Consider the following 21861-nt stretch of genomic DNA (forward strand, 5'->3'; position numbering starts at 1 on the left):
GTTTTCTGGCCTGTAGGGTTGAAATTAGAATTATCCCTTTTTAAATATGAGGACAAGTATTTGGATCCTAAGGATTATTTTCGTCACGGAGGCTATTATTCAAGAGTGGAAAAGGGGGTTGGTCTACCATTTCCAACCAAAGTCTATTCATTTGGGCGTGGCTACTGACTTAGTTAAACTTTACATGGGAGGCCAATTCTCTAATTTTAAAGGTTAACATCACATTACATCATTTCGCAAATAGATTCATCTTTACTCATTCATTTTATACAAGAATTAGATGCGAGCCTCATAACTGAGGAACCTGTATAAACAGAGTTAGGGTAATGTGGCTGTATTGTCTTTCATGAGGTCACGAACATGAAACAAAATGGACCCGGTCGTAGCTGGCTTCTCCACCGACCGTTTACACATTCTCTAAAATAGGAATATTGTTAAATTCTCAAATTCAGGGACATAGAATTTGGTGTAAAACTCCCCCCCTCTCCTCCTAACAGGAGAAGGGGGATTGCTCACATCTCTGCTAGCCAATTCACTGAAAGGGCTAGCATCATGACAAGGCTATTTAACCTGTACATACTACTGAAAGGGCTAGCATCATGACAAGGCTATTTAACCTGTACATACTACTGAAAGGGCTAGCATCATGACAAGGCTATTTAACCTGTACATACTACTGAAAGGGCTAGCATCATGACAAGGCTATTTAACCTGTACATACTACTGAAAGGGCTGGCATCATGACAAGGCTATTTAACCTGTACATACTACTGAAAGGGCTAGCATCATGACAAGGCTATTTAACCTGTACATACTACTGAAAGGGCTAGCATCATGACAAGGCTATTTAACCTGTACATACTACTGAAAGGGCTAGCATCATGACAAGGCCATTTAACCTGTACATACTATTGTGTGTGTATTTACAAAAACTCTTATTAAACGTGTTCAATTCCTCAATTGTATCCTACTCATATTCATAATGCCACAAAAGGCCAGTTAATGTTTGAACATCCAAACACTAATTATTGCCATCTGGATTATGAGAAACACATGCTGAATCAATAATAAGAAATAATAATGACTCTACAGTCAAGGTAAGACTGTAAGCCTAGTATAAGCACATCTGTGGCCTCCTCATGTGTATGGCTTACAGGGGCTGTGAGCTATGCTATTAACTACACAGGTGTGATCCTGTTAAAACAGGGGATTCATAAGGTCTTGGTATTGTGGGGAGAATAAGGAGAGGATAATCAGAACACAATATAGACCTGTCAGACTTTATCCCACCACCCTCTCTTCTCCTCTCGCCCCTACCCTTCTCCCCCTTCCTCTCCTCTGCGTCCTCTCCCCTCTCCTCCTCCCCTCTTCATATCCGGACCACCTAGGTACCCCAGGGGTGTTCGCTGAAGAAAACCTTTATCTCCACTGGATAACATTTACATTTTACCTCAGACAGTCAGACAGCTCCCCCAATCCCTTCCCCAACCTCCCTTCCCTATCCTCCTCCCAAACCCCCTTCCATTGCTTGCTCTGCCCCGCCCCTACTGTCCTTCTCTGCTCCACCTGCAGCATGCTAAAGGGCACACAGACCCCCTCCAAGGACCTGCTGCCAGGTGCGCCTCCATCGATACCCAAGCTGGCGACAGGCCATCCCACTACTGGGTCTCTCCCCTCTTTTCACTATTTCCCCTCTACCCCTCTCTCTTTGTGTCTGTGTGTTCTAGGGGTGTACTGGATGGATGCAGGGGGCAGAGAGGGCTGGGGTTTTGGGGGAATCTTACAGATGTGAGGAGAGCAGACAGCCCCAATTTTCTCTTTGGCAAAACAGACAATCAATAAAATGCTTTTATACAGTATCTCTCTCTCCCCTGCTATCTGTCCTCCTAGGATGCTTTGTGTAAGATTCCCTGCCTGGGGCATACTCCCTACACACACAGATTCACACAGACATACAAACACACAGATGCACACGCACCCACACACTTATCCTCGACAGCCATCGGCAAAACAAACCGAACCTCTTTGTCTTCACACCTGACTCTACCAACCTTCGTCTCGCTCTCTCTCTCTATTTCTCTCTCTTTCTTTATCCCTCTCTTTCTCTCTCCCATCATCTCAGTAATTGTCTGCATTAACTTGTTTCAGAGGATGAATGAATATGAATTCATCACATTAACACTCCACTTCAATTCTGCCGACAGGGGGAATTATGGAGGACAGATGAGCTGATTAAGGGATTCATGAGACCTCACACAGCCATAAAATATTGATGCAGTCAGGCTGTGAGTCCTGTTCAGAAATATATCTACCATTCTTATTAATCCCTAATCACCGATTCCTTAAATAAGCAGCTAGGGGAAGAATTGAATAGCTATCTGACCCTGAGTTAAAGAGGCCCACAGACCTCATGCTGATTAGATCAAGACCCAAAGGTTACTGCTCAAGTACACAAGTACACAGTATACGCAGTCAATTGGTCAGTCAACAATGATTCAGATTGCATCATTCAGATAGGTACTGCATGTGTTAATTAGTATTGGTGTCTCTGAGGGGTCTTTGGCCTGGTTAGATAACTACCTCTCTCAAAGCCAGAACATCTGCTGTCTCAGCCACTGACTGTCACCAAGTGAGTACCGCAAGGGTTGATCCTAGGCCCCCATACTCTTCTCAATTTACATCAACAACATAGCTCAGGCAGTAGGAAGCTCTCTCATCCATTTACAGTGCCTTGCGAAAGTATTCGGCCCCCTTGAACTTTGCGACCTTTTGCCACATTTCAGGCTTCAAACATAAAGATATAAAACTGTATTTTTTTTGTGAAGAATCAACAACAAGTGGGACACAATCATGAAGTGGAACGACATTTATTGGATATTTCAAACTTTTTAAACAAATCAAAAACTGAAAAATTGGGCGTGCAAAATTATTCAGCCCCCTTAAGTTAATACTTTGTAGCGCCACCTTTTGCTGCGATTACAGCTGTAAGTCGCTTGGGGTATGTCTATCAGATTTGCACATCGACAGACTGAAATTTTTTCCCATTCCTCCTTGCAAGACAGCTCGAGCTCAGTGAGGTTGGATGGAGAGCATTTGTGAATAGCAGTTTTCAGTTCTTTCCACAGATTCTCGATTGGATTCAGGTTTGGAGCACCTTCTTCCACATGTTTGGTGTGTCTCCCAGGTGGCTTGTGTCAAACTTTAAACAACACTTTTTATGGATATCTTTAAGAAATGGTTTTCTTGCCACTCTTCCATAAAGGCCAGATTTGTGCAATATACGACTGATTGTTGTCCTATGGACAGAGTCTCCCACCTCAGCTGTAGATCTCTGCAGTTCATCCAGAGTGATCATGGGCCTCTTGACTGCATCTCTGATCAGTCTTCTCCTTGTATGAGCTGAAAGTTTAGAGGGACGGCCAGGTCTTGGTAGATTTGCAGTGGTCTGATACTCCTTCCATTTCAATATTATCGCTTGCACAGTGCTCCTTGGGATGTTTAAAGCTTGGGAAATCTTTTTGTATCCAAATCCGGCATTAAACTTCTTCACAACAGTATCTCGGACCTGCCTGGTGTGTTCCTTGTTCTTCATGATGCTCTCTGCACTTTTAACGGACCTCTGAGACTATCACAGTGCAGGTGCATTTATACGGAGACTTGATTACACACAGGTGGATTGTATTTATCATCATTAGTCATTTAGGTCAACATTGGATCATTCAGAGATCCTCACTGAACTTCTGGAGAGAGTTAGCTGCACTGAAAGTAAAGGGGCTGAATAATTTTGCACGCCCAATTTTTCAGTTTTTGATTTGTTTAAAAAGTTTGAAATATCCAATAAATGTCGTTCCACTTAAAAGCGTCTGCTAAACGGCATATATATATATATAATTGTGTCCCACTTGTTGTTGATTCTTCACAAAAAAATACAGTTTTATATCTTTATGTTTGAAGCCTGAAATGTGGCAAAAGGTCGCAAAGTTCAAGGGGGCTGAATACTTTCGCAAGGTATATGCAGATGATACAGTCTTATACTCAGATGGTCCCTCTCTGGATTTTGTGTTAAACGCTCTACAACATAGCTTTCTTAGTGTCCAACCAGCTTTCTCTGCCCTTAACCTTGTTCTGAACACCTGCAAAACAAAGGTCATGTGGTTTGGTAAGAAGAACGCCCCTCTCCCCACCGGTGTGATTACTACAAAGCTTTCTTAGTGTCCAACAAGCTTTCTCTGCCCTTAACCTTGTTCTGAACACCTGCAAAACAAAGGTCATGTGGTTTGGTAAGAAGAACGCCCCTCTCCCCACCGGTGTGATTACTACAAAACTTTCTTAGTGTCCAACAAGCTTTCTCTGCCCTTAACCTTGTTCTGAAGACCTGCAAAACAAAGGTCATGTGGTTTGGTAAGAAGAACGCCCCTCTCCCCACCGGTGTGATTACTACCTCTGAGGGTTTAGAGTTCATAACAAGTACTTGGGAGTAATGCTTGACGCTACACTGTCCTTCTCTCAGCACATATCCAAGCTGCAGGCTAAGGTTTCCTCTATCGTAATCGCTCCTCTTTTACCCCAGCTGCCAAACTAACCCTGATTCGTATGACCATCCTACCCATGCTAGATTATGGAGACATAATTTATAGATCGGCAGGTAAGAGTGCTGTCGAGCGGCTAGATGTTCTTTACCATTCGGCCATTAGATTTGCCACCAAAGCTCCTTATTGGACAAATCACTGCACTCTATATTCCTCTGTAAACTAGTCACCTCTGTATACCCGTCACAAGACCCACTGGTTGACGCTTATTTATAAAACCCTCTTAGGCCTCACTCCCCTCTATCTGAGATATCTTCTGCAGCCCTCATCCTCCACATACAACACCCGTTCTGCCAGTCACATTCTGTTGAAGGTCCCCAAAGCACACACATCCCTGGGTCGCTCCTCTTTTCAGTTAGCTGCAGCTAGCAACTGGAACGAGCTGCAACAAACACTCAAACTGGACAGTTTTATCTCAATCTCTTCATTCAAAGACTCAATCATGGACACTCATACTGACAGTTGTGGCTGCTTTGCGTGATGTATTGTTGTCTCTACCTTCTTGCCCTTTGTGCTGTTGTCTGTGCCCAATAATGTTTGTACCTTGTTTTGTGCTGCTACCATGTTGTGCTGCTGCCATGTTGTGTTGCTACCATGTTGTTGTCATGTGTTGCTGCCATGACGTGTTGTTGTCTTTGGTCTCTCTTTATGTAGTATTGTGGTGTCTCTCTTGTCTTGATGTGTGTTTTAGCCTATATTTTTTTATTTTAATCACAGCCCCCACAGGAGGTCTTTTGCCTTTTGGTAGGCCGTTGTCATGTCTTTACTATCATTAACTGAAGACTGGTAGTTTTTTTATCAAAGATTCTCTGTAATTAGTTAATACGCGATTAGACTGATTAATCATGTAACCATAATTACTTGGAAGTCAGGGCACCAAGGAAAAATATTCAGATTACAAAGTTATATTTTATCTGATCAATTAGTCTTCGAATTAATGAATTATTTACTTTACCTCACGTTAGTCTCATTCCAAACGTCGTAACTTGTTGGTTATCTGCACGAACCCAGTCTTCACTATGTGTCATCCATACATCAATTGTCTTAGATTATTTATTTATTACTAATTAAGTAATTCACAGAAACGCATAAACAAACAAACAAGGTAAATATTGTTACATGAAATGAGAATTCGTTATAGAATGGATGTTTTGGCGGTTGTCGTTCTTCGCGTTCAATGATACCGAATTCCTAGCTGCAGACTAGTAATTAATATCAAAGACTTGTTCTTATTCTGTCGGTATCGATAGTCTAAGAGTTTAACCACGTGGTATGGTTAAAAGATTCAGCAATAGTCGACAACCTTCGTCCTCTCCTATTGGAGAAAAACATGGTCTGCAACCTTTAGCCATCTCGTAATTGAGGTAAGCTCGGTCTGCTGATCGAAAACCCGAGTGGGGGTTTTATTCGGAAGGCAGAAAAGGGCTGTCCCAGGACGCCTGAGCCTAACTGGGCTCAGGGGCGGTCCTCTGATTTAGTTAACTCCAATCCCCTTTTTGAGTTTTCCTTCATTAAACAGTCCAAAATCATTAAACGTCTCCCATGAGCTTCCCCAAGTTGTGACAGACGGACCAGTTCGTAGCTGGATTCTTCACCGATCTTGTATACTTTCTCTGGAACATGAAATTTGTTCGTACCTCAAGTTCTGGGAGGTGGAAGGATTTCCTTTGTTCTCCATGAAAATCTACTCTCTCTATACTGTGTGTCCATGAGGAGATCCTCAGGAATTTACGACGTCTCTCTGACCACAGCAACCTAGTTAAAGGAGGAAAGGGGGAGGCAGGGAGAGGAGGATGGGGCTTGCTATACCCAAAGAGTCCAACGTCATGACACCGCCATTGTAAATACACATTTGTTCTTAACTGACTTGCCTAGTTAAATAAAGATTAAAAAATCATTCTAATGAATTAACTAAAAAGTGCTCAAAGTGGGACAGTTTCCCATTGGTTCACAACTGAGAGAGGATGTTGTGTATCAGTGATAGCATAGACATATTGTGCACGTACGTACACATGCACACAAACACACAGCTGACTCACCAGGAATATCCTCTCCAGCTGATCCTGGATGTCCTTCATCCCAGGGAAAGCTGCCACTCCTTGGATCATCTCGATGAAGATACATCCTACACCCCTGGGGAGACACAGACAGCATCACCATTAGAGACATTAAGACAGCATCCCCATTACAGACAGACAGACAGACAGACAGACAGACAGACAGACAGACAGACAGACAGACAGACAGACAGACAGACAGACAGACAGACAGACAGACAGACAGACAGCATCACCATTAGAGACAGAAAGACAGCATCCCCATTAGAGACAGACAGACAGCATCCCCATTAGAGACACACAGGCAGCATCCCCATTAGAGACACACAGACAGCATCACCATTAGAGACAGTAAGACAGCATCCCCATTAGAGACAGAAAGACAGCATCCCCATTAGAGACAGAAAGACAGCATCCCCATTAGAGACAGACAGACAGCATCCCCATTAGAGACACACAGGCAGCATCCCCATTAGAGACACACAGGCAGCATCCCCATTAGAAACACACAGACAGCATCCCCATTAGAGACACACAGACAGCATCCCCATTAGAGACACACAGACAGCATCCCCATTAGAGACACACAGACAGCATCCCCATTAGAGACACACAGACAGCATCCCCATTAGAGACACACAGACAGCATCCCCATTAGAGACACACAGACAGCATCCCCATTAGAGACACACAGACAGCATCCCCATTAGAGACACACAGACAGCATCCCCATTAGAGACACACAGACAGCATCAACTGAGCTGGAGAGCTCCAGAGCCATCAGCAGTAAACCTTTGAACCCCTCTATGAAGAATACTAGCCTCCACAACTACAATTCATCATGATTGAATCTATAGTGTACTCAAATGGCTTTGTAGAAGTGCACAGTATATTTTGAAAGGCAAATGGTTTACTCTTGGGGAATATTTTAATTTACATCTAAATATATGGTTGATGTCTTGATTTGCTGGAGGATTTAGCTCCAGTAAAGTATTTGTTCAGAAAACTAACTCTTCTCTCTCCACTGGCCATCCCATTATCCAACGATCTGAGGTGGTGATGGTTGGATAATGGGATGCCCAGTGGAGAGAGAAGGAGAGAGGGATGGAGAAAGAGAGAGGTGGCCAGTTGTGGAGAGTGGTGTGTGTGTAGGTTTAAACAGGTGTCAGAGCCCATTTGTCAGAGAGCTATTGTTTCCTGACAGATTTACTTTCTGGCCCAGTGCACACTGCTCCCTCTCTCCCTCTCTCTTTCCCTCCATCTCTACATGACCGGCTGAGCGGTCCTGATGTTGAGCGGTCCTGAGCAGCCACACACCTAATGCAGAAAAAGAAAGTGGGATAAATAGAAAGAAAGAAAGAAAGAAAGAAAGAACGAACGAACGAAAGAGAAAGGGAGAAAGACAGAGAGAAAACCACCAGCACCACTTTCATTGACTTAAACTCTAATTTTTTTAAACATAATCTATACGTACAGACCAGGAAGGGCGCTATACATTTTGAGAAGTCCAATGGATTGAAGTAGGTGCTGGATTGAACAATACATGTTCATCACCAAACTGTTCAGATTTTCCCAAGATCTTTATACAGAGACTGGTGTTAAATCAGATACAGAGGTTTGGCTTGGCAGGGAGAGGGATCAAACCTGCTACTAACAGTGTGAAAACAACAGGATTTCAACAACATCCTCCACTCTTCTTGTCACACCTCTCTCTGTCTGTCTGTCTGGGTCCACAGTGGTCTGTCATCTTGACTGACAGGTGCCTGGTGAAATGGCAGGCTCACTGAGGCGATAACAGCCATAAAAATAGACTAGAGGAAGAATCCCTGTTCTGTTCCACCCTATTCTTCCCTTTCCTCCCGTCTTCCAGATTCAGATCTGTTCCTTTAACGTGTCAGTGGTTTGACGGATATGGGACAGACTGTTACCCAAACCAGTGACCCAGCACTGAGCACACTGCGGTCGATGTGAGCGCTGCCTGTTCATGGAACACTGCTTTCTAAGTGACGGTATAGGTCTTTCTATGTTGAGTGGCTCCAGTCTCGGTGGAGTGGAAAAGTGCCCTGAGGATTTGCCCACCTGCTCTACTGCCCACCTAACCCGCTGCCTCTCCCTCCCCACTATGCTTTAATTACCCGCGCTGGGATGCAGCTGGGGTCCTTGGAAAGGGGCGTCCTCGAGGACTGCCTATCCAGATCGATGTGGCCACGGATCATTTCACAGCCTGGACGGCAGCTCTGGAAGACCCCTGTCCATATCCTGACTAAAGCTATCTGTCTGTCCCCATAGGAAGGCCTCTGTCTGCCCATGTCCTCAGTAAATGTTCCTTTCTGTCCATACTGAGCCTTAGTCTCAGCCAGGCCAGGTCTCCCAGCTTCTCCTCAACCCCAGATAGAGACGTGGCCAGGTCTCTCCCTCACCTCCTTATGGAACACATTTACACAGCTGTCTGTGACTCTCTGTGGGGTTCACACCTAATCTGATCTAGAGGAGGAACTATTCTCCCTGTTGTGGAGAGGGATGTGGAAAGAGGTAGGGGGTCAGGGGTTAAAGGTCAGTGGTACTACCCACCACATGTCCAGGCAGGTGGAGTAGTCTGTGGATCCCAGGAGGACATCAGGGGGGCGGTACCACAGGGTCACCACCTCATTGGAGTAGGTGTGGCTGGGGACTGACTTAGCCCGTGCCAGACCTGCAGGAGAGAACACACACACACTGTAAGGAACATATAGTGGGAACAGAAACATAATGTATATGTTAACTTTATCATTGAATGCCCTCCACTGAGGCTCCATAAGATGAGAGAAAAGCTGACTGGTGCAAAGCAGAGCAGGTCTTGCCTGAGGTGCTCTTTGACATGGAGCCTGGGTACCAACAGGACCAGAGCTATCAGAATACTAATCAGACATATTCAAAGCTACAATAGACCATCTCCATACACAACATCTAACATCAAGGACAATGCCCCCTAAGCTGACGGTACAGTATTGTGTGTGTGTGTGTGTGCTGGCACTGCAGAGCCAGCTAGTTTTAATGAGTCTGGTGGCATTTAGCTAGCTGTCCTCCCAGGGGGTGAGACTGGTTCATTAAAGCATTTAGCTTAAACAGCCAAGACTTCCTGCCCCTGGTGCCAGCCCCGTGTGTGTGTGTGTGTGTGTGTGTGTGTGTGTGTGTGTGTGTGTGTGTGTGTGTGTGTGTGTGTGTGTGTGTGTGTGTGTGTGTGTGTGTGTGTGTGTGTGTGTGTGTGTGTGTGTGTGTGTGTGTGTGTGTGTGTGTGTGTGTGTGTGTGTGTGTGTGTGTGTGTGTGTGTGTGTGTGTGTGCAGGGTGATGCAGGGCAGGGGGTAGTTAACATGTCCCTATGCCAGAATAGACCCAGAGGGAGGCTGAGCCAGGCTTTCTCACAGTCTAACACTGTAATTTACAGACTAATCTGACCTGTAAACAATAGGCTGTGTCACAGAGAGGAGAGACCAATATCCCAGACACACTGAGAGCCTATCATTTACACTGAGGGTGATGTGAGGTGTGTGTGTGTGTGTGTGTGTGTGTGTGTGTGTGTGTGTGTGTGTGTGTGTGTGTGTGTGTGTGTGTGTGTGTGTGTGTGTGCGTGTGCGTGTGCGTGTGCGTGTGCGTGTGCGTGTGCGTGTGTGTGTGTGTGTGGGGGGGACTGGGAGGTTAACGCAGGACAGGAACAGGGAGGAGAGATCCAATCATCATAAAAAGACCAGAATAATAGACTGATGGGGTAGTTACAGTATATGGGTTGTCTGGCTGTAGGTTCATCTGAATGATAGAGGGATGGAGGGAGAAAGGGAGGGAGGGAAGGTAGAGGGAGGAGAGGGAGGGATGGAGGGAGAAGGGGAGGGATGGAGAGAGAAAAGCAGGGAGGGAAGGTAGAGGGAGGAGAGGGAGGGATGGAGGGAGAAGGGGAGGGATGGAGAGAGAAAGGGAGGGAGGGAAGGTAGAGGAAGGAGAGGGATGGAGGGAGAAAGGCAGGGAGGGAAGGTAGAGGAAGGAGAGGGATGGAGGGAGAAAGGGAGGGAGGGAAGGTAGAGGAAGGAGAGTGATGGAGAGAGAAAGGCAGGGAGGGAAGGTAGAGGAAGGAGAGGGATGGAGAGAGAAAGGCAGGGAGGGAAGGTAGAGGAAGGAGAGGGATGGAGGGAGAAAGGGAGGGAGGGAAGGTAGAGGAAGGAGAGTGATGGAGAGAGAAAGGGAGGGAGGGAAGGTAGAGGAAGGAGAGTGATGGAGAGAGAAAGGCAGGAAGGGAAGGTAGAGGGAGGAGAGGGAGGGATGGAGGGAGAAGGGGAGGGAGGGATGGATGGTAGAGGGAGGAGAGGGATGGAGGGAGAAAAGGTGGGGGGAGTAGTGGGAGGAGAGGGATGGAGGGAGAAAAGGGGGGGGTGGTGGGAGGAGAGGGATAGAGGGAGAAAAGGAGGGGGGAGTAGTGGGAGGAGAGGGATGGAGGGAGAAAAGGAGGGGGGTAGTGGGAGAAGAGGGGGGGTAGTGGGAGGAGAGGGATAGAGGGAGAAAGGGAGGGAGGGAAGGAAGGTAGAAGGAAGGGGGTAGAGAGATGTAGTGAGAAAGACAGGGAGGGATAGGAAATAGTGGGAGTGTGTACTGTACTTGCACTCCAGGACCTAGAGGGTTGAATTCCCTCTCCTCTCCTCCTCCAGTGTAGTCACCACGGTAACAGCACGAAACAGGTGGATGGATTGCTCTTGCTCTTTCTATAGAATGGTGACTTCCCGGTGGCCCTGACATTCTACATCAGAGAACACCTGAGAGACCTACTGCAGCGAGAGGCTCCATTTCAAAAGGCCTGACCCCCAGGCTTCACACACATGCACCAACGCACGCAACGACCTGCATACCTTCAAACACTGACACTCCTGGCATTGAGACGACAGTTTCACACTATACAACCGGTGTGGCTCCTGGCTGGCCTTCCATTCCAGGTCGCCCAGGAATGAAGGTCACACACCCACGCACGTATATGTAGGAAAGTACACACACACACACACACACACACATATACACATTCATACAGGTAGCCCTGGGTGTAAAGTTCAGTCGAGAATTCTACTGTCACACTGTGTCCCCATGGCAACACCAGGGGTCAGAGAGAGGCAGGAGTGGAGGATGAAGAGAAGAGGGGGATGAAGAAGAATACAGCCAGAGAGGAGACTGGAATCGACTCCATATCCCCCCTGGGACAAACAACCCAAGCCTTCTTATGAAGTTCACTCTGAAGTCAAATGACTTTCAGGTCTCTCTGTGTAGCCTCCTCCTCATCTTCCTCGTCTTCCTCCTCCTCACTCCCCACCTCCTCGGCTGCTGTGTCTAAAGCTACGATAAATCCACGGGGAGAAAAAAACAAGATATACCAAAAAAATGATGATTTGTTCAAATAAAACCCAGCATTTATCATTACAAAAAACACTGAAAAACAATCTTGCAGATGCTGCACTACACAACTTGTTTCCGTCATGAATTGTGTAGCCAGAATAGAAAACAGGGTAAATTAAATAATGTGTCACTTCTCGCCTGCATCATCCCAGTCTAATATATGATGATGAATGTATGATTGCGTGATATGTAACAATACCCCCTGCTAACATCTCAAATATATTTATATATAACAAAACTAGATATAAAATGGCTTTAAAATATGCTATAATGCTTTGGAAGTCATTTAGCATACTTGCATAACGGATTGTGTGCGCTTGGCCGATCATTTTTGTCTGGTCTGATAGATTCTGGTAAATGCGTGACGTGTGTGTGCGTGCTGGTGCTTCTTCGTGATCTGCGATGAGGACATTAACATTTTTATTCCCATTTGCTTATCAAACACACACACATAAACAAGCAAAACTAGTATTTAAGATCAGAATTTGTTTTATTTCTTCTGCTAAGAAAATCCAATTAGAGACAGTTGGCTCACATGCCTAATTAATTCATCCATCCAGACATGGGCTTTCTACTTCCTGTGCTTCTCCCCACTTCTCCTCTCATATACAGTAGTATTCCCTAAAGGTCTGTGGTGGATCACCTGCCACCTGCCTCTCTGTCTGTCTATCACACCCTGTCTCTCTGTCTGTCTATCACAGCCTGTCTCTCTGTCTGTCTATCACAGCCTGTCTCTCTGTCACAGCCTGTCTCTCTTTCTGTCTATCACAGCCTGTCTCTCTGTCTGTCTATCACAGCCTGTCTCTCTGTATGTCTATCACAGCCTGTCTCTCTGTCTGTCTATCACAGCCTGTCTCTCTGTCTGTCTATCATAGCCGGTCTCTCTGTATGTCTATCATAGCCTGTCTCTCTGTATGTCTATCACAGCCTGTCTCTCTGTATGTCTATCACAGCCTGTCTCTCTTTCTGTCTATCACAGCCTGTCTCTCTGTCTGTCTATCACAGCCTGTCTCTCTGTATGTCTATCATAGCCTGTCTCTCTGTATGTCTATCACAGCCTGTCTCTCTGTATGTCTATCATAGCCTGTCTCTTTGTATGTCTATCATAGCCTGTCTCTCTGTATGTCTATCACAGCCTGTCTCTCTGTATGTCTATCACAGCCTGTCTCTCTGTATGTCTATCACAGCCTGTCTCTCTGTATGTCTATCACAGCCTGTCTCTCTGTCTGTCTATCACAGCCTGTCTCTCTGTATGTCTATTACAGCCTGTCTCTCTGTATGTCTATCATAGCCTGTCTCTCTATATGTCTATCACAGCCTGTCTCTCTGTATGTCTATCACAGCATGTCTCTCTGTATGTCTATCATAGCCTGTCTCTCTGTATGTCTATTATAGCCTGTCTCTCTATATGTCTATCATAGCCTGTCTCTCTGTATGTCTATCATAGCCTGTCTCTCTATATGTCTATTATAGCCTGTCTCTCTATATGTCTATCATAGCCTGTCTCTCTGTCTGTCTATCACAGCCTGTCTCTCTGTATGTCTATAGCCTGTCTCTCTGTATGTCTATCACAGCCTGTCTCTCTGTATGTCTATCATAGCCTGTCTCTCTATATGTCTATCTAGCCTGTCTCTCTGTATGTCTATCACAGCCTCTCTCTCTCTGTAGCCTGTCTCTGTCATAGCCTGTCTCTCTGTATGTCTATCACAGCCTGTCTCTCTGTATGTCTATCATAGCCTGTCTCTTTGTATGTCTATCATAGCCTGTCTCTCTGTATGTCTATCACAGCCTGTCTCTCTGTATGTCTATCACAGCCTGTCTCTCTGTATGTCTATCACAGCCTGTCTCTCTGTATGTCTATCACAGCCTGTCTCTCTGTCTGTCTATCACAGCCTGTCTCTCTGTATGTCTATTACAGCCTGTCTCTCTGTATGTCTATCATAGCCTGTCTCTCTATATGTCTATCACAGCCTGTCTCTCTGTATGTCTATCACAGCATGTCTCTCTGTATGTCTATCATAGCCTGTCTCTCTGTATGTCTATTATAGCCTGTCTCTCTATATGTCTATCATAGCCTGTCTCTCTGTATGTCTATCATAGCCTGTCTCTCTATATGTCTATTATAGCCTGTCTCTCTGTATGTCTATCACAGCCTGTCTCTCTGTCTGTCTATCACAGCCTGTCTCTCTGTATGTCTATCACAGCCTGTCTCTCTATATGTCTATCACAGCCTGTCTCTCTGTATGTCTATCATAGCCTGTCTCTCTATATGTCTATCATAGCCTGTCTCTCTGTATGTCTATCACAGCCTGTCTCTCTATATGTCTATCACAGCCTGTCTCTCTGTATGTCTATCACAGCCTGTCTCTCTGTATGTCTATCATAGTCTGTCTCTCTATATGTCTATCACAGCCTGTCTCTCTATATGTCTATCATAGCCTGTCTCTCTGTATGTCTATCACAGCCTGTCTCTCTATTTGTCTATTATAGCCTGTCTCTCTGTATGTCTATTATAGCCTGTCTCTCTGTATGTCTATCATAGTCTGTCTCTCTATATGTCTATCACAGCCTGTCTCTCTATATGTCTATCACAGCCTGTCTCTCTGTATGTCTATCACAGCCTGTCTCTCTGTATGTCTATCATAGTCTGTCTCTCTGTATGTCTATCACAGCCTGTCTCTCTATATGTCTATCACAGCCTGTCTCTCTATATGTCTATCACAGCCTGTCTCTCTATATGTCTATCACAGCCTGTCTCTCTATATGTCTATCACAGCCTGTCTCTCTATATGTCTATTATAGCCTGTCTCTCTGTATGTCTATTATAGCCTGTCTCTCTGTATGTCTATCATAGTCTGTCTCTCTATATGTCTATCACAGCGTGTCTCCTTCTATGTCTATCATAGCCTGTCTCTCTGTATGTCTATCACAGCCTGTCTCTCTATATGTCTATTATAGCCTGTCTCTCTGTATGTCTATTATAGCCTGTCTCTCTGTATGTCTATCATAGCCTGTCTCTCTGTATGTCTATCACAGCCTGTCTCTCTATATGTCTATCATAGTCTGTCTCTCTATATGTCTATCACAGCCTGTCTCTCTATATGTCTATCACAGCCTGTCTCTCTATATGTCTATTATAGCCTGTCTCTCTGTATGTCTATTATAGCCTGTCTCTCTGTATGTCTATCATAGCCTGTCTCTCTGTATGTTTATCAGAGCCCATTTCACCACACTAAGTGATCCCTAATGAGATAGGCAGCAAACAGCACACATCCCAGTCAGGTCTTTCCCTGTATACAGTTGAAGTGGGAAGTTTACATACACTTAGGCTGGAGTCATTAAAACTCATTTTTCAACCACTCAACACATTTCTTGTTAACACAGCATAGTTTTGGCAAGTCAGTTAGGACATCTACTTTGTACATGACACAAGTCATTTTTCCAACAATTGTTGACAGACAGATTGTTTCACTTCACTACATTCACTGTATCACAATTCCGGTGGGTCAGAGGTTTACATACACTAAATTGACTGTGCCTTTAAACAGCTTGGAAAATTCCAGAAAATGATGTCATGGCTTTAGAAGCTTCTGATAGACTGTTTGACATCATTTGAGTCAATTGGAGGTGTACCTGTGGATGTATTTCAAGGCCTACCTTCAAACTCAGCGCCTCTTTGCTTGACATCATGGGAAAATCAAAATAAATCAAGACCTCAAATTTGTTTTTGTAGACCTCCACAAGTATGGCCATCACAAAGCCCTGACCTCAATCATATAGAACATTTGTGGGCAAACTGAAAAAGCGTGTGCGAGCAAGGAGGCCTACAAACCTGACTCAGTTACACCAGCTCTGTCAGAAGGAATGGGCCAAAATTCACCCAAATCATTGTGAGAAGCTTGTGAAAGTCTACCCGAAACATTTGACCCAAGTTAAACAATTTAAAGGCAATGCTGCCAAATACTAATTGAGTGTATGTAAACATCTGACCCACTGGGAATGTGAAAGAATAAAAAGCTGAAATAAATCATTCTCTCTACTATTATTCTGACATTTCACATTGTTAAAATAAAGTGGTGATCCTAACTGACCTAAGACAGGGAATTTTTACTAGGATTAAATGTCAGGAGTTATGAATAACTGAGTTTAAATGTATTTGGCTAAGGTGTATGTAAACTTCTGACTTCAACTGTACAGTCGTGGCCAAAAGTTTTGAGAATGACACAAATATTAATTTTCACAAAGTTTGCTGCTTCAGTGTCATTATATATTTTTGTCAGATGTTACTACGGAATACTGAAGTATAATTACAAGCATTTCATAAGTGTCAAAAACTTTTATTGACAAATACATGAAGTTGATGTAAAGAGTCAATATTTGCAGTGTTGACCCTTCTTTTTCAAGACCTCTACAATCTGCCCTGGCATGCTGTCAATTAACTTTTGGGCCACATCCTGACTGATGTCAGACCATTCTTGCATAATCAATGCTTGGAGTTTGTCAGAATTGTAGGTCTTTGTTCGTCCACCCGCCTCTTGAGGATTGACCACAAATTCTAAATGGGATTAAGGTCTGGGGAGTTTCGTGGCTATGGATACAAAATATCAATGTTTTGTTCTCCGAGCCACTTAGTTATCACTTTTGCCTTATGGCAAGGTGCTCCATCATGCTGGAAAAGGCATAGCGCTCACTTGTATCTCCGGACAAGCTTTTTTCCTGATGCCCCAAACAATCGGAAAGGGGATTCATCAGAGGAAATGACTTTACCCCAGTCCTCAGCAGTCCCTGTACCTTTTGCAGAATATCAGTCTGTCCCTGATGTTTTTCCTGGAGAGAAGTGGCTTTTTTGCTGCCCTTCTTGACACCAGGCCATCCTCCAAAAGTCTTTGCCTCACTGTGCGTGCAAATGCACTCACCTGCCTGCTGCCATTCCTGAGCAAGCTCTGTACTGGTAGTGCCCCGATCCCGCAGCTGAATCAACTTTAGGAGACGATCCTGGCGCTTGCTGGTCTTTCTTGGGCACCCTGAAGCCTTCTTCACAACAATTGAACCGCTCTCCTTGAAGTTCTTGATAATCCGATAAATGGTTGATTTAGGTGCAATCTTACTGGCAGCAATATACTTGCCTGTGAAGCCCTTTTTGTGCAAAGCAATGATGACGGCACATGTTTCCTTCCAGGTAACCATGGTTGACAGAGGAAGAAAAATGATTCCAATGCACCACCCTCCTTTTGAAGCTTCCAATAATAATAATAATAATAATAATAATAATATAATAATAATATATAATAATAATAATAATAATAATAATATATGCCATTTAGCAGACGCTTTTATCCAAAGCGACTTACAGTCATGTGTGCATACATTCTACGTATGGGTGGTCCCGGGGATCGAACCCACTACCCTGGCGTTACAAGCGCCATGCTCTACCAACTGAGCTACAGAAGGACTCAATCAGCATGACAGAGTGACCTCCAGCCTTGTCCTCGTCAACACTCACACCTGTGTTAACGAGAGAATCACTGACTTGATGTCAGCTGGTCCTTTTGTGTCAGGGCTGAAATGCAGTAGAAATGTTTTGGGGGGATTCAGTTCATTTGCATGGCATTCTCAAAACTTTTGGCCATGACTGCATGCACACACACACACACACACACACACACACACACACACACACACACACACACACACACACACACACACACACACACACACACACACACACACACACACACACACACACACACACACACACACACACACACACACACACACACACACACACACACACACACACACACTATCTGACAAGGGAGGGCGGGAGGTTATACAGTGTATTCAATGTGGATACAGTATAGAACTAGTGACATCATCACTGCAATGTACTGTATCTATTGGTTGATTGTTAAACCAGTGGCTGGATAGGTATTTGCAAGATGATTGTAATTTGCAGCATTGTTTTCAGGGTACCTAGGGGACATTTGTTTGTTTTGTTTCACTACAAGCTCAGCATAGAACATGTTGATAGTCTTATAATACCTCCCACAGTAGCCTGCGTCTGTTTCAAGGTGAGGCCTCCATACAGCCAGACATAATAAAGTGTGATTGTGGAGGAAATGGTCTTTGTGAGGCTCCTACACACAGCAGGGCAGAGAACAAAGACAATCAGAGAAATAGAGAGAGACAGGAGAGCTCGACTTTCCATTTCTGCTGCCATACAATGGATACAATTAGCAGAGATGGAGTTGGCTGCGGGCCCATTGACTGGAGCAGGATTAGAGAGGAGAGACAGCGCTCTGAGGAGAGAGAAGGGAGGACTCTCATAGTACACACACTGAGATATCCACATCTGAATGACTGGGAATGATCCACGCCACACGAGAGACACCCCGTTGAGAGATTGTAGACACACACACACTTATGTACGGGAGCACACACGTACAGATGAACACACACACACACACATTTGCAATTCAGTCTCACACAAAGAAACAATGTCTTAGTCACGACTCTCTTCTTCGATGATAGTCAAGCATGAAAACGCAAATGTCTATTGTAGGCTATAAACCAATACACACACTAAACAGTAACATACACTTGCACGTGCAGAGAATTAAGTGTCCTGGAAGTACAGTGTGTGTGTGTGTGTGTGTGTGTGTGTGTGTGTGTGTGTGTGTGTGTGTGTGTGTGTGTGTGCGTGCGTGCGTGCGTGCGTGCGTGCGTGCGTGCGTGCGTGCGAGAGAGGCAAAAATATAGCCATATGCTCCAAGACTCCATCACCATTATGACAACAGCAGCTGTCATAGAACAGATCCTGTCTCTCTCATTCGCACTGTGTATGTGTGTAGATAGGTGATTACGGTCACCTTGGCACCATCGTAAAAACACACACACAAACACACACTACTTCAGTTTGTTCTATCCTTCAGTCTAACCATCTAAGCTTTTCATAACCTTCACTTGTTTGCCTTTGTTTGTGCTAATCATTAGGACAGAGAAACACACAAAGAGCTGAGGATGATTCTGGATCAGGTCCAGAAACAAATCAACCAGCAGGGACACAGAACCCATGACACTGAAGCTGACAGGAAGTCAGCCTTTTCCTCCCCTCTCTCCTCTCTCCTTGATGCTCTCCAAGCCCCTCATTCCTCCCCTTTATCCCCATTTCCCACTACCTTCTCTCCCCTCCCTTCTATCCCCCTTCCTATTTCCCATTACCCTCGTCGTCTCCTTTCAGAACACATATGTCACTGAGATCCCCTAGGCTAGGCTGACCGTATCTATGTGTGTGTGAATCCACAGCAGTAATTCCATGGGATTTCCATTCTTTCTCATTTAGCATGTTGTCCATTATTTTCTCATTGCCTTCCAGTAATATGTCTACTCTACAATGAGGGGGGTTTACATTATTGATGAAGGTGTCTCCTCTGCCTGGGTGGCTAGAGGGATGGAGGGATTTGGCGATAGAGGGATGGATGGAAGGGTGAATGGAGGGATTTGGAGATAGAGGGATGGATGGAAGGGTGAATGGAGGGATTTGGAGATAGAGGGATGATTTCCTGTGAGGCAGTCTTTGTCTGGTCTGTGGTGCCAGTCTGAGCCGATCCCCTCTGGAAACCAGTCAAACCGCGTGGGTAGTATTTACAGAGCTGGGCACCATGAACGGAGACTGGCCATATGGTGCTACCGCTTCAGGAGAGGTCTAACACACACACACACACACACACACACACACATGAGAGACAGAGAGAGCGAGAGAGCAAGCAAAACAGAGAGAGAGAGAGAGAGAGAGAGAGAGAGAGAGAGAGAGAGAGAGAGAGAGAGAGAGAGAGAGAGAGAGAGAGAGAGAGAGAGAGAGAGAGAGAGAGAGAGAGAGAGAGAGAGAGAGAGAGAGAGAAAGAAAGAGACAAAGAGAGTGTGAGAGAGAGAAAGAAAGAAAGAGACAGAGAGTGTGAGAGAGAGAGAGAAAGAAAGAGACAAAGAGAGTGTGAGAGAGAGAGAGAGAGAGCGAGAGAGAGAGAGAGAGAGAGAGAGAGAGAGAGAGAGAGAGAGAGAGAGAGAGAGAGAGAGAAAGAGACAAAGAGTGTGTGAGAGAGAGAGAGAAAGAAAGAAAGAGAGTGTGAGAGAGAGAGAAGAGAGCGAGAAGAGAGAGAGCGAGAGAGACAGAGAGACAGAGAGAGTGCGAGAGGAACAGAGACATAAAGAGACAGAGACAGAGAGAAGCACATAAATACAAAAGAGTGCTAGTCAGACAAAGCAAAGCCACCTACCGAAGTCGGCCAGTTTGAGTTCTCCAGTGTCAGAGATGAGCAGGTTCTGAGGCTTGAGGTCGCGGTGCAGGATATACCTCTGGTGGATGTAGGACAGACCTCTCAGCAACTGGTACAGGAACAACTGATAGACATAGAGGAGATCCACCGATAATCATTCATCATTAGATGTAATATCTATGAATGATTCAATCATTCAATTCATGAGTTCATTAGATTCATGATAAATGTAATTAGAGTAGGCTAATCATGAATCATTCAAACAATGTATATCATGTGTCTCCAATGGATTTCCAAGTCATCCACTATGCTGTCAATAGCAATATTTCTTTGTAACGTTTTTATTTTGTATCCTGCTATTTGTCCATCGAGTATCTACATCTCTCTTCTTCTCCATCTCTCTGGCTGATTCATAGCATTGTTTGGACTCATACGTATCAGAGAAAGGCTATCCGGCACCTAGACGAGTCATAACAGCAACCCATCAGTAGGAGGTGTTAATGTCTTCATTCAGCCTCAACACAACACCAGCCCTGGTATATTAACTTCCACAACTCATTCGCACCACATCATTAACTCTTTAACGCTTGCACGCACACACACTCGCACACACCCTCACTCCACTCCCCAACGTCAATACTAGCCAATCAACCCAGAACTCCCCTCCCATCTTTTCCTCGGCTTGGACTATTGACCAGTGATCAAATAGATGCCCTCACAATGACCATCTGATCTCACACATCAATAACAAATAGTGACTTGTTCATCCGAAGGCTTGAGAGGAGATCAATAAATACACAATATAAATTAAATACATTTAAAAAACCGTCTGTTCTATTTATGAATATGTCATAAAAATATAATATTCTGACTTCAACCACCCACAAAGTGGTTTTCAGTTACATTCATATTGTAACAATGGGAAATAGGAGAGAAAATAAGAATCAACACAAAATAAACTGTCAATAAATGTCCTCATATTTACTATTTCTTCTCTGACACAGCACCTGAAAACAACATCAATGTCTATGGCTCTTTCAGATCCTGTGGTTTTGTTCACTTTGCATCAATCAACCAATAATGAATTCTGAATCTGTGCAATTGCTGATCCTCCATTCCAACATTCCAATCTTTCATTGCAATTTCTCTCTTCCCAGCAGCACTAGCAGGGTCTCGGCCAATTAGGCAGAGCGAAATCCGTGGAGTCCAATCAGGGATCAGTCCTGTCTGGCATCTGGAGTCACCAGGTCAACAGTTTGGCATTCCTCAACTCGGCAGGCGGGCGATATGCGAAACAACGCACAACGTTGGAAATTAGCATGAGAAATGTGTGTTTACTCATGTATATCAAAACACACTCGTCAAAAGGCCCTGCCTCATTAAGTGGGCTAGGCAATCAAAAGGCCCTGCCTCATTAAGTGGGCTAGGCAATCAAAAGGCCCTGCCTCATTAAGTGGGCTAGGCAATCAAAAGGCCCTGCCTCATTAAGTGGGCTAGGCAATCAAAAGGCCCTGCCTCATTAAGTGGGCTAGGCA

The 21861-nt window shown here is 44.7% G+C and overlaps 1 protein-coding gene across 5 annotated transcripts in view; it reads right to left on the reverse strand.

Annotated features, from left to right (window-relative positions):
- The window catches only part of LOC123997943 (cyclin-dependent kinase 14), a 241577-nt gene that overhangs the window by 135143 nt on the left and 84573 nt on the right, over window positions 1-21861 (reverse strand). For all 5 annotated transcript variants that reach the window (XM_046302683.1, XM_046302682.1, XM_046302681.1 and 2 more), the window contains 3 exons: window positions 20327-20450; window positions 9218-9338; window positions 6629-6722 (listed from right to left, as the gene is read on the reverse strand). In XM_046302683.1, coding sequence (XP_046158639.1) covers window positions 6629-6722; window positions 9218-9338; window positions 20327-20450 — 339 coding nt within the window. The remainder of the gene's footprint in view (window positions 1-6628; window positions 6723-9217; window positions 9339-20326; window positions 20451-21861) is intronic.

This window comes from Oncorhynchus gorbuscha, linkage group LG15, assembly GCF_021184085.1.
Source record: "Oncorhynchus gorbuscha isolate QuinsamMale2020 ecotype Even-year linkage group LG15, OgorEven_v1.0, whole genome shotgun sequence".
Lineage (NCBI taxonomy): Eukaryota > Metazoa > Chordata > Actinopteri > Salmoniformes > Salmonidae > Oncorhynchus > Oncorhynchus gorbuscha.